Source organism: Clupea harengus, chromosome 22, assembly GCF_900700415.2.
Source record: "Clupea harengus chromosome 22, Ch_v2.0.2, whole genome shotgun sequence".
Classification (NCBI taxonomy): Eukaryota; Metazoa; Chordata; class Actinopteri; order Clupeiformes; family Clupeidae; genus Clupea; species Clupea harengus.
In genome coordinates, this window is record NC_045173.1 from 24,791,508 (window position 1) to 24,804,544 (window position 13,037).

General features: G+C 45.9%; 1 protein-coding gene across 1 annotated transcript in view; it reads right to left on the reverse strand.

Annotated features, from left to right (window-relative positions):
* Positions 1-661: 661 nt before the first annotated feature.
* The window catches only part of LOC116218331 (ephrin type-A receptor 3-like), a 26,092-nt gene continuing 13,716 nt past the window's right edge, over positions 662-13,037 (reverse strand). Inside the window, 5 exon segments of the mRNA XM_042702986.1 lie at positions 662-1,052; positions 2,964-3,101; positions 6,475-6,712; positions 7,469-7,799; positions 9,717-9,778. Coding sequence (XP_042558920.1) covers positions 953-1,052; positions 2,964-3,101; positions 6,475-6,712; positions 7,469-7,799; positions 9,717-9,778 — 869 coding nt within the window. The 3' untranslated portion in view covers positions 662-952.

The following is a 13,037-nucleotide window of genomic DNA, read 5'->3' on the forward strand; positions in this document are numbered from 1 at the left end:
CATGTGTCTGCCATCGATTATTGTCATTCACAAAGGTTTGAGTCTGCGTCAGATGAGTTCAATGGGCATGACTCGGCGTACGTGACCATTATTAGAAAGAACATCAACAAGAAATACTATGCAAGTCAAAATAAAAAAAAGTTCCCAAATACCTATGACTGTAGGCTAGATGTTTATACCAACATTTTTTTTTTTTACTTTTTATTTAATGAAGCACAAAATGTAACGCAACGTGTATCTTGGTCTTACAGCGCAGTCAGTGCACACGGCCACACACTAACACAACATTTTTTGGCTCCAAAATGTTTCTTTAATCTGAAAACTGTGTTAAGGTATAGCTATGAGTGGGCCAGACCAACGTAACGAAAGTATCTCTTAGAGAAGGTATACTTTAGCTAAGGACGTTTTGGAAAACACCTCGAAATGTTAAGGTACAGCTTGAGGTATAACTTACGAATGACATAGCGTTAAGAAGGCTTTTGGAAAAGCAGGCCCAGACCTTTAACTGTAAATCGAATCTTTTCGCACAAAAAACAAAACCCAAAATCCTGTCTGCCATTGAGCCTTTCTGTCTGAGCAGTGTGGGAGATGACCTAATGTAGATCAGTTTCTCCTGCTCTTCTATGGTGCGGTGCGGTGGCTAGCAGGTGGTCCGGGGGTGCGGGCGCTGAAGCCGTGGTGCCTGGAGCTTGAAAGACATCCAACATTCAAGACGGACGGAGCCGATGGTAGAGGGTGCTGAGTTTGGAAGATGTGGCTTAGCGAGCGTTTTCAGTTTTCAGCTCTCTGTCTCTACTGCTGCTGCTGTTTATGTGGTTTATGTTTTTTTTTTTCCTTTCTGGTTCTCTCTCAGTCACTTGTTCTCTCTCTCTCTCTGAATCTCTTTGTCTGGCGATGGAGGGAGGAAGAGGAAGATGAGAGGAAGAGGAGGAGGAGGAGGATGAGGAGGGGGTTATACGTGCACGTGGGCCCCTTGCGTGTGTAGACTCTGGACGCTGGACAGGATCTTTCTCTGGTGGCCCACCAGTGTCACGCCCATCTTCTCCAGCTCACTGCACACACATGGAGGAGAAGAGAGAATCAGACGCCATTACAGAAACTCCTTTCAACTTCCCATTTCCCTTTAATGCTTTTCACCCCGACACCAAAACCGTGTTTGACAACAAGACAACATGATAAAATGTGCCTTTGCTTAATCATTGGTCTTAATGAATGCCCTTCCTCTCCCCAAAGAAAACTGATCAACAATCGGCCAAAAAAAAAAAAACAGAACAAGCAAACAGCCAGCCAACCAAGCAAACAAAGCAAAAAGAAACCACCCTGTCTCTTTACTGAGTTCCACACACACACACACACACACACACACACACACACACACACAGACACACACACACACATACACACACACACACACACACACACACACAGACACACACAGACACACACACACACACACACACACAGCTGTCGTCTCTGCTCCAGCCCCAGTCCTGCAGCTCAGGCTCACCGTGGCTGGGCACGAGAGAGACTCATGGGGCTGCCTCGACTGCTTTTCATGGTGCACCTGGAGGCCAGAGCCAGCTGCCGCTAACAACCTGAACAAATCAGCTCTCAGTGCACGGCGAGCTGAACGCTAATCTCACCACTGCCCTGTGGCTGCATGCACAGGTGTCTCACTGCCGTTCCGTCTGTCTTACTGTCTGAGTTTGTCTGTCTCTCTGTCTTACTGTCTACCTGTCTGTCTGTCTGTCTGACTGACTGTCTGCCTGCCTGCCTGCCTACCTGTCTGTATGTGTGTGTGTGTGTGTGTGTGTGTGTGTGTGCCCCCACAGAGCTGCAAATCACAACACCCCCTAGGTGTTTGGAGCGGAGCATGAAGAAGGCATACAGCCAGGCTGTGATCATTTTACAGGCATGGAAAATGTGCTAAGAGTGATAGACAGCACCAGCCATCTGCTGCCAGCAAGCCAGCGTGCACCCACACATGTGTTAGCCCTCACACACCACCATGCAATCACCTAGAGTACAGAGTTAGTTTGATCTGTCTCTAGGAGAATGAAAATTCAGCGCCATGTGGCAGGCTACAGCCACTACAAAAAAAAGCACAGGGCGTTCCCAAGGCCCTGTTTACATGTACCGTCTTTTTTTAACCTGTCAGCGTCTGTTTTACATAATAATCCACAGTATACCGCGCTTTCAATAATGTCCTTAGCGTTACCTAACATTAACTAACATGCGATTAATTGTTATGATAACAAAGCACGCTCTCAACTGCATTTTGGAACAGTGTTGACCTACGTAAGCCTCAAGGGATACAAAACATGAAAACCTAACTCATAACTATGGGATTTTATCTCTTTAATTTAAGATATTAAATAGTTATATAAAGATAATATTTCGTTATTTCAAGATATTAAGTTGTAATTTTAAGATAATATCTCAAAATAATTATGTGCTATGTCGTAATTCCCAGATACTATGTTGTTATTTCAAGATAATATCTCTTTATTTCAAGATATTATGTCTTAATTTCATGATGATATCTTAGAATAACGAGATATGAAGTAATATTTTCAAGATATAATCTCATTATTTTAAGATATGAAATTAATATTTCAAATATAATGACATAAAAATAATTACAGATTCAGTGGTCATTTTAAGATACTGTCTCATTATTTCAAGATATTAATCCATTATTTCAAGATAGTATTGTTTATTTAAAGACATTAAATTGTTATTTCAAGGTAGTTTCTCGTTATTTTGAGATATTATCTTGAAATTACAACTTAATATCTTCAAATAACGAGATAGTATCTTGAAATAACAACTAAATGTCTTAACTATATGCAATCTGGAAGTAATGACTTAATATCTTGAAATAATGTGATAAAATCTCATAATAATGTGCTTCCGTACAGAGCTTCCATACGGATCAGTTGATCACTTGCAGCGCCTCTCACCTGATGCTGATGTAGAGGACTGAGTCCAGGGTGACGTAGCCGGCGCCGGTGAACTTCTCTCTGTACTGCCCCATCTTCAGGGCCTCCAGCCACTCCTCCACCGTGCTCACGGCAAACTCAGGAGACGGAGGGTCCTCCCTGCAGGGGGAAGACAACACCAGAAAACATTAGTCTCCATGCACACATGGACATTGACTGCAGCGTGCAATTTGTTATCGAAAGCCATATGTTTTTCATCATGCTGTGCCTCTCAGGCTGAAGGGAACAGGGTAGACGGGGTTGGTCTGGATTCCCAGTCGGACACTGACGACAGGTGCATGATTCACCACTGTAGTGACAAATCTCTTTTATGTTTAAAGACATTTAGGAGATTTTAACATGACTGCACACAAGCATCACAATGACTCAACTTTCCTTGTCACACTGTGAGAAGGTAAACATTTCCCTTCTCCCTGCTATGAACTTTGTGGACTGTTTGCTTGCTTTACCGCCAATGCGGGAGTAAGAGACGACAGACTCCATTCCTTCTCACACACATGCACGCAGCCACGCATACACAGCCTCTCCCCTGTGATCGCGATAAATGAGTTCATTGAGCTTATTGAAAGTGTTGTTTGGTGTTTGTGTGTTTGTGGTGCTTGTTTTGCTACACGGTGTGAGTGTATGTTTGTGTCGGGTGTTTGCCACCGGTTTGGCGTTTATGCGCGGACAGACGCATTATTTGGTCTGCCGCGATAAATATAGTTAATACATTGTAATATTTTCATACACCTCTGCTGTTGCTAAATTATACTGGGTACCATCTTTATCATCATCCATTTGCATTTCGATAACATCCATAAACTGGTTAATACATTTACTCACACTTCCTGGTGCTCTCACTTTCTCATACTAGGTCCCAATTTCGAAAGCGTGCTTCACGCTGGGACAGTACTTTTACGCCGTACCACTTGGGGAGGGAGCGAGGCATTCTCTTGCAGGGGTGTTTGTTTGGTGTGCATCTTCATTATGTAGTTATTATGCATTCTGGGGATATTGGCTCTTGTATTAAATAGGTATTTGATTGACAATATTTACATATGTTATTTTGCATACATTTACCGAATGGGTTTATTTTGTTTAATAGTATGCAAAATGTGCTGTGCTTCCCCATATTCATAGGTCAGCCCTATTAGGCCAATTTGGGTTAATAGGTAGGCTCAGTGCCCTCTGTGTGGTTGTGAGAGAACGACAGCTTTCCTGCTGTGAGGTAGAGTTGTTTCTCTAAGTGAATATTGTTACGCTACATTTTGAGAGTCAATCTTGTTTTTGGTTTAAAGTATTTCGTTTTGTTTATCATTGTTGCTATTGCTAAATCCTGCAACCTGGACAGCAAATAAATATTTTGCATTGTTTAAAACGGAAACCACTGCTCCGGCATATTCTTTTTTTTCACCTCCATCACCAAGTCCACATCCCAACATGTGGGCTGACCGCAGCGGTCACTCACACGCACTTTCAAACAACTGGAAACAATGGTGATACAGTGTGTCAGACAAATCTTTTTGCCTCAGTGCTCAATACTACAAGTCACTTTGTGTGAGGAAATGTTTAAGTCATAACTGCACCCTATTTGGAAAGCAGAGACATGCTGGGTGTGTGTGCATGCTGGGTGTGTGTGTGTGTGTGTGTGTGTGTGTGGGTGTGTGTGTGTGTGTGTGTGTGTGTGTGTGTGTGTGTGTGTGTGTGTGGGTGGGTGTGTGTGCATGCTGGGGGTGTGTGTGTGTGTGTGTGTGTGTGTGTGTGTGTGTGTGTGTGTGTGTGTGTGTGTGTGTGTGTGCATGCTGGGTGTGTGTGTGTGTGGGTGTGTGTGTGTGTGTGTGTGTGTGTGTGTGTGTGTGTGTGTGTGTGTGTGTGTGTGTGTGTGCATGCTGGGTGTGTGTGTGTGTGTGTGTGTGTGTGTGTGTGTGTGCATGCCTGGCAAAGTTTGAATCTTTCATCCATTTGGTCTGTCTGTATCTGATCTGGACCGTCGTGCCTGACTATTGCATTGTGGGAAGACGGACTGATTTTTGCAGGACGTTCACAATCTGACAAATCTTTCGCGAGTTCGAAAAGCTGAAAATAATCAAATCCAGGCCGCATTCTGTGTTTTACATTGTCATCTCTGGCCTTTACATAAAAGAAAATAGATCTGAATCTTTTTTTCTATAAAAAGCCAAACCGTCTGGTTATCTAATCTATGATCATTCAAAGCATTCCAACCTTTTCCAAACCACTATGTTTTTTGAGCTCAGTCTCCTGTTTGAGTTAGTGTGTGTGTGTGTGTGTGTGTGCAGGCAGACGCTCAAAGCTCACACAGCTCCTTCTTAAGGGTGGAGCACAGAGCGCTTACGATTATGGCGGGACAAGGAGACCACTGTGAGCGTTGGCCGCTGGCATCATGTTTGTGTAGGAGGTCGCCACCCCCGGCAGCCCCAGTGCAGATTGGAGCGATTACCCCTTAAGGGTTTACGACCCTACCTGCTCAGTGGCTCACACTTCACATCAGAGGTACTGGGGTTAGCTGTGGGCTCCTTGGCCAGGAACCAAGACAAGGAAAACACACAGAATGCAAGAGGCCCTGCGGAGCCTTGCGGGATGATGTTGCGCGGAACAGTGTAGCACAGAATGGGGTGGCGTGGAACTGCACGGGGGGTTGAACAGCGTGTGGGCAGAATGTGGGCCAGAGTAATATGTCATAGATCAGCACGATTCAGCATGACATGATGTGGAACTGCATGGGGTAGAGTAGCATAGAGCGGAACCATGGCAAGGATCTGTGTGGGGTTGAATAGCGCAATAGCATGATACAGAATTGCATGGATTGACATGGTATGGGATAACAAGGGATAGAATGTCATAATACGGAATGGTATGGAATTGCATGGGAAGGTATTGAATGTCATGATATAGAATGGCATGGTACGGAATGGTATGGGATAACAAGGGATAGAATGTCATAATACGGAATGGTATGGAATTGCATGGGAAGGTATTGAATGTCATGATATAGAATGGCATGGTACGGAATGGTATGGGATAACAAGGGATAGAATGTCATAATACGGAATGGTATGGAATTGCATGGGAAGGTATTGAATGTCATGATATAGAATGGCATGGTACGGAATGGTATGGGATAACAAGGGATAGAATGTCATAATACGGAATGGTATGGAATTGCATGGGAAGGTATTGAATGTCATGATATAGAATGGCATGGTACGGAATGGTATGGGATAACAAGGGATAGAATGTCATAATACGGAATGGTATGGAATTGCATGGGAAGGTATTGAATGTCATGATATAGAATGTCATAATACGGAATGGTATGGAATTGCATGGGAAGGGAAGGTATTGAATGTCATGATATAGAATGTCATAATACGGAATGGTATGGTATAAAATGGCATTATATAGAATGTCATGATATAGAATGGCATGGTACGGAATGACTTGATACAGAATCGATGAATAGGACCCTCACCACACAGAGCTGTTGGCCAGCTCCTTCAGGCTGCTGGGGTTGCGGATGAGCTTGTCCAGGGTGTTGACGATCTGGCCAAACTTGGGCCGGTCGTTACGGCACTTCTCCCAGCAGTCTAGCATGAGCTGGTGCAGGACCATAGGGCAGTCCATGGGCGCCGGCAGCCGATAGCCTTCATCAATTGCCTTAATCACCTTAATATGGCAACGCAGTGCTTGGCTCTCCTGCTGATATGGCACTTTGCATGGCTGACACAGATCGAACGATCAGCGAGGCCGCGAGCCCCCCTCTGCTCTGGGCAGCTCTTCCATGACATGTGAGTGTGTGTGTATGTGTGTGCGTTTGTTTGTATGTGTGTGTGTGTGTGTGTGTGTCTTGAGAGAGACTGCATAATGACCGAGCACTGGGAAGGCTGTGGGGGGGCCTTGACCAGCGGGGAGGCTCTCCTCACCGACAGCAGTGCAATTAACACTCACGGGCAAGGGGAAGGACACTGACCCCCACAACAGCAGCCACACACACACACACACACAGACAGACACACTCACACACACACACACTCACACACACACACACACACACACACACACACACACACACACACAGACAGACACACTCACACACACACACACACACTCACACACACACACACACACACACTCGCACACACACACACACACACACACACTCACACACACACACACACACACAGACAGACACACTCACACACACACACACACACTCACACACACACACACACACACACACTCGCACACACACACACACACACACACACACACACACAGAAACACAACCCACATGTACAAGGTACACACATCACTTATAGATACTGCAAGGATGGCTACTCCCTCCAAATACATCCTTTAGAATATGTTTTCATTAACATCTACCTCTGGAATACAATTTCTTACAATCTAGGTCAGTTCTCAAACTATGTCCTGTAGCAGCACATGAATTATAAACCCCAGTCAACAAACTCCCAATTCTGCTCAGATCTTTTACATGGAGTAAGTATTTCTAGTGTAGACACGGAGAGAGAGAGAGGGGGGGGGGGAGGGAGAGAGGGGGAGAGAGAGAGAGAGAGGGGTCCTTACCCGTGTGGTGTAGGCTGCCTCGGGATCATCCTCTAGGACCCTGGAGAGGCCGAAGTCGGAAACCTTACAGACCAGGTTGCTGTTGACCAGGATGTTGCGCGCCGCCAGGTCACGGTGCACGTAGTTCATGTCGGACAGGTACTTCATGCCCGAGGCGATGCCACGCATCATACCCACAAGCTGGATGACGGTGAACTGTCCGTCGTGTTTCTGCCATGGAAGAACATAAAGAACATAAAAACAGAGTTGCCATACGAGTTTTACGGCAGGGAAAAAGGATATGCTAGTATGTATTTCAAGTCGTGTAATGTGGACTGTCATGTTCTACTGTGACATTATTACATTTACATTTAGCAGACGCTTTTATGCAAAGCGACTTACAAGGATGTATACACATTTTACACTGATGGCACACTGCACATCAGGAGCAATTAGGGGTTGAGTGTCTTGCTCAAGGACGCTTCGACAGGGAATCGAACTAGCAACCTTCTGATTACTAACCGACTTCTCTACCTCCTGTACCACTGTCGCATTATGTTACACAACTCTAAAATGGCTTGTCATGTTGTGTGCCGTGATACCAAACAACACTGATGCAACTGAGCGCAAGACAAGACAAGCACACTACTGGCATGTATGATATGTGATGTTCTGCTGTGACATAACATTACATAACTCTAACAAGCTTTTCTTCAGGCAGAAAAACGGTGCTGATGTACAACCACCAACCCACCAACCAGCCATCTGTTCTTTGAGACCTTCTTTTTTTCGCCAGTTTGTCAAAAGCCTGGGCCTGTTTGTTTTGTCTCGAAAACAATCGGAGCGACAAGCAATTAGCCCAAAGTCTCTATCCCCGATATCTCCACTGCAACCTAATCCGATTAATTCCCCAGAGCCTCTGTCTCTCCAAGCAATATCCATCTGAAACGTGCACCAGCGTTTCACAGCGCTCATAGAAGGTAAGTTAATTATGTCTTGTTTTGTGAAATGCAGCTCGGTGATTGATTGCCCACGCAGGCTTCCGTTATCAATCTCTCCAGGGCTCTTACAGTAAGAGTGAAGAGGCAGAGACAGAGAGACAGAGATGAAGAGAGGGAGAGGGGGAGAGAGAAAGATGGGGAGAGAGAGAGACAGAGGGAGTGAAAGGGAGAGCGAATGGGAGGGTGAGATGAAGAGAGAAGAAGAGAGATGGTGAGAGAGAAAGAGAGGGAGCGCTGGAGAAAGGGGCAGACAGAGGGAGCGATAGAGATAGAAAGAGAAACGGAAAGAAAAAAGAGACAGGGAACAGAGGAGAAAAAAAAATGTTGTTTTTTTTTTGGAGCCAGAGAGTGATGCTAAATTGATCTGTGCCCTAATTAAACATGTGTACCCTGAGCGGATGGGCTATGAGCTATTAGCCATAAAACTGATGCAGTAATTATATTAGCTTTTTATGTGGGCTAAAGGGAGTATTTATGGCCTTCATTATGGACTCGCCAGCAAAATTTCAGACGTGCCGTCCTCTTTCTCTTGTTTCGTTCTCCCTCGTTTTCACTCTCACTTCAATTTCTCATCTCTCTCTCTCTCTCCCTTGCTCTCTTTCCAAGTCAGTTTTCATTTTCATCTGAAAGTATGAGCTATAAAGAAAAGCTGCACTTAAAAAGAAAAGCGTATCTCTGCTGTAAATGCAGTTATGAGGGCGATTTGTCCTTTGTGGCAAAAGGGGTAATAAATTGGCAGATGCCCCCCCCCCCCCACCCCACCCTGTGACGATAAATCCACAGATTTTATTCAGGCTGATGTTCATGCTCTGGTTTTTTTTGGTTTTCCTCACGCCTTTCAGGATGAAAAAACACAGCAGCCCGGAAAGCCAGAATACTGTGTGAGTGTAAAGGGTGAGTGTGAGTGTCTTCTTCTGTGACTCTCTCTTACACAAACACACACACACACACACAGATAGTCTGTGTGCAATTTCCCTGCTCTAATAGGCTTACGGGCTCCCATCTTCAGCTGCGTATAATACTGTATTCATTCACCGGGGCGCGCGCCTATTTCCCCAAGCCCATTAGCCATGCACTGCCTTCTAAAAGGGCTACATCATCGCTCTACCTCACCTTCCATGGCAACCAAAAGCCAAAGCTGCCTCACCTTCAGGAAGGTGTCCAAGGATCCGTTCTCCATGTACTCGGTGATGATCATTACCGGCTTGCCTGTGAAGGAGAACACAGAGAGGAACGGCATTAATGACGACATGCAGATAGGAGGAGGAGAGTGGAGGAGAGGAGAGGAGAGGAGAGGAGAGGAGAGGAGAAGAGAGGAGAGGAGAAGAGAGGAGAAGAGAGGAGAGGGACACTGCGACTCTGAATGGGAACAGATTGATAGGCCTTCATGCCGTTCCCCACACTGCAGGGACATACATCACCGTAATGATGCCATTAATCCAACTGGACAGGCAGGGGATAAAAAAGGAAGGAAAAAAGAAAGAGAGGGGGTAAAACCAAACGATAGGATGGAGGGAGGAGAGGAACAGGAGTGTAAACTCTGACCGGGCTTCAGCTCTGTACTCATCAGTCAACCTGACAGATGCTCATCACTGACTTTCCAGCCACCATCAGCAGGTAATTAACCCCCAGGACGGAGAGCCCATCCGGGACCAGCAACCAGACCAGGGCTGGGGCCTACAGCCATCGGGACCGCTTGGACAGGGGTTGAGTGTGTGTGTGTGTGTGTGTGTGTGTGTGTGTGTGTGTGTGTGTGTGTGTGTGTGTGTGTCTGTGTGTGAAGTGGCAGGGGTGTTCTTTTGCCAAGGGCCATGAATGATTAGCTATGCTCTGATGTCTTGCCCACCATCACACACACACACACACACACACACACACACACACACACACACACACACACACACACACACACACACACACACACACACACGTTGGTTGGAGTCCCAGGAGAGACAGAGGACAGAGTGTGTATTAGAGATGAGGGGGACGACTGCGAGGAGAGCTGAAGACGTCAGTCAACAGACAGGGGGCCAGTGGGGAAGGTAATCTACTGATTAGTCCGAGCAGCTGAGAGAGACACACACACACACACACACGCACACACACACACGCACACACACACACACACACACACACACACACACACACAAAATTGCATTTTTGTCTGTTTGTTTAACTGCATTGTTGCAGACAGCAAGTCACTGTGTTGATCAGTCATTTATTTGTTCATCTGAATGGAGTAATTACGTACGAGCGTTTATGCTTATATACACCTGAGGTGACCAAAACAGTTAGCCACTGCGGTTCAGTACAGGTTCTGCACATATTGCAGCACAATAGGGGGGTGGGGGGGGGGTGGTGTGAGCAGTGGCTCATTATTGGCACATTTCCACTGTGGGGTAAAATCCCCGGCGTCTGGGGAAAAACCTCGGACTAAACGGCCTCTGTTCGGTCCTGGAGTGAGGCTGAATTAGGGACTTTTGGAATGGAATATCAAATCAAATCAAACTTTATTTATACGGCACATTTCATACCAGGATTTAACTCAATGCACATCAACAATACAATGCAACAATATGACTGGAGAAATGTAAAAACAGATAGCAACCGAAATGTCCTTGGCTTGTATTTGTAGTACTTGTATCTACGGATAAATCGAACCTTCGCAAAAAGAATCAAGGACAATGTATCCGAAAATGTCATGAAATGTTTAAATGATATTTAACTTCTTTTTACATGACCGTTGCTCAGCACTGTTTAATTTCCACGTGCTTATGTCCCTGATATTGCAACTCGTCATGGAAACAGAAGAGCGCCGCTATTTTCACTGGAGTTTAAACCCGAGGAAAAGCCTCAGGCTGGCCCCCAATCTGGAATGGAAAAGATGCCACAAGATGTCTTTTTTTCTTCTCAGCGAAGCTCCGGATCTTGAGGCCTCCATCAGTGCTAATGCGCTGTGACTGTGTCATCCACTCCTCTTTCCCAGAGGCCACACTCTACCGCTGCTTTGGAAAATTCACTGTCACACACACACACACACACACACACACACACACACACATATACAAACACACACACTAACCCACAGCAGGCATCTGGAGGTGATGGCGGGGTCAAGTGTGTGTGTTTTTTTTTGTCTATTGTTGTTGTTGTTTAGTTCATGGTGGAGGGGTTTGATGTTGTTGAGGGCATGAATGTGTCTCATGTCAGGGTGTGTGTGTGTGTGTGTGTGTGTGTGTGCTGGGATGTGACAGCCGAGGCGACACAGTGACTGGGGCTAGGGGCTAGAGCAGGCGAGAAGAGAGTGGTGGGTAAGGCTGTGGTTCTGAACTGCAGACACGCACGCACACACACACACACACACACACACACACACACACTAATGAGGCATAAATTGGGCCGTCAGTCTGACAGCATCCTATTACCCAGCCAGGGTTTCTTTAAAACACATCTGAGAGGACAGAAGAAATTGAAAGACGGGAAGAGATAGGAGACTGTGTGCATGTGTGTGTGTGTGTGTGTGTGTGTGTGTGAACACAAGAAAAAGAAATAGGAGAATGGTAAGAGGGAATAGGGGAGGGGTGTAGGGTACTATTCATGAAATGTTTCATTTCTGTCAAATGTATGTGTGCCAAATTTCTACAGCTGCCTGCACTGTGAGCCTCTGTGTGGGCATGAAAAATCACTTCCATACCTGAATATCCATTTTGTCCAACAACCAAGTGTGTGTGAGTGAGACAGAGAGAGAGAGAGTGTGTGTGTACATATGTGTGTGTGTGTGTGTGTGTGTGTGTGTGTGTATGTGTGTGCTTGTGTTTGTGTGTGTGTGTGTGTACGTGTGTGTGTGTGTGTGTGTGTGCGTGTGTGTGTGTGTGTGTGTGTGTGTGTGTATACACCCACTTCATCTCTCTTGTCCCCGTTTAGAGCAGAGATGTAACAGCTCCATTTTACCCAGAAGCCCCTGTTCTGTGCTCACCAGGTGTAAACACACGACCTGTCAGGGCTGATGGATTGGACACATTTGCTCTATCTTGCCTCCATAATGCTGAGGAAGTGTGTGGGGGGGATAGCACAAGTGTGTGTGTGTGTGTGTATGTCTGTGTGTATCTGTGTGTTTCTTTGGGGGGGGGGGGGGACACACACTTGCGAGACACACAAACACACACACACATGCCTGAACAACACCCAAAATTAAATCACTATCTCACCATGATAAACGCGCTAGCTCAAACCGCTCATCTTAACCACCCCGGCCCTGTAGTAACACAAAGCCCCCAATTCCAGAGAGATGGGGCAGGGAGAGAGAGCGAGAAAAGGAGAAAGAGAGAGAGAGAGAGAGAGAGAGAGAGAGAGAGAGGGAGAAAATAAAATCCAATTCCCTTTTACTTTTCCTGCTCAGACTAATGTTCCTGTCAGAAGGGGACGCAGATAGTGGATGGGGCTCTGGCACGGGTGCGGCCCTGATGTG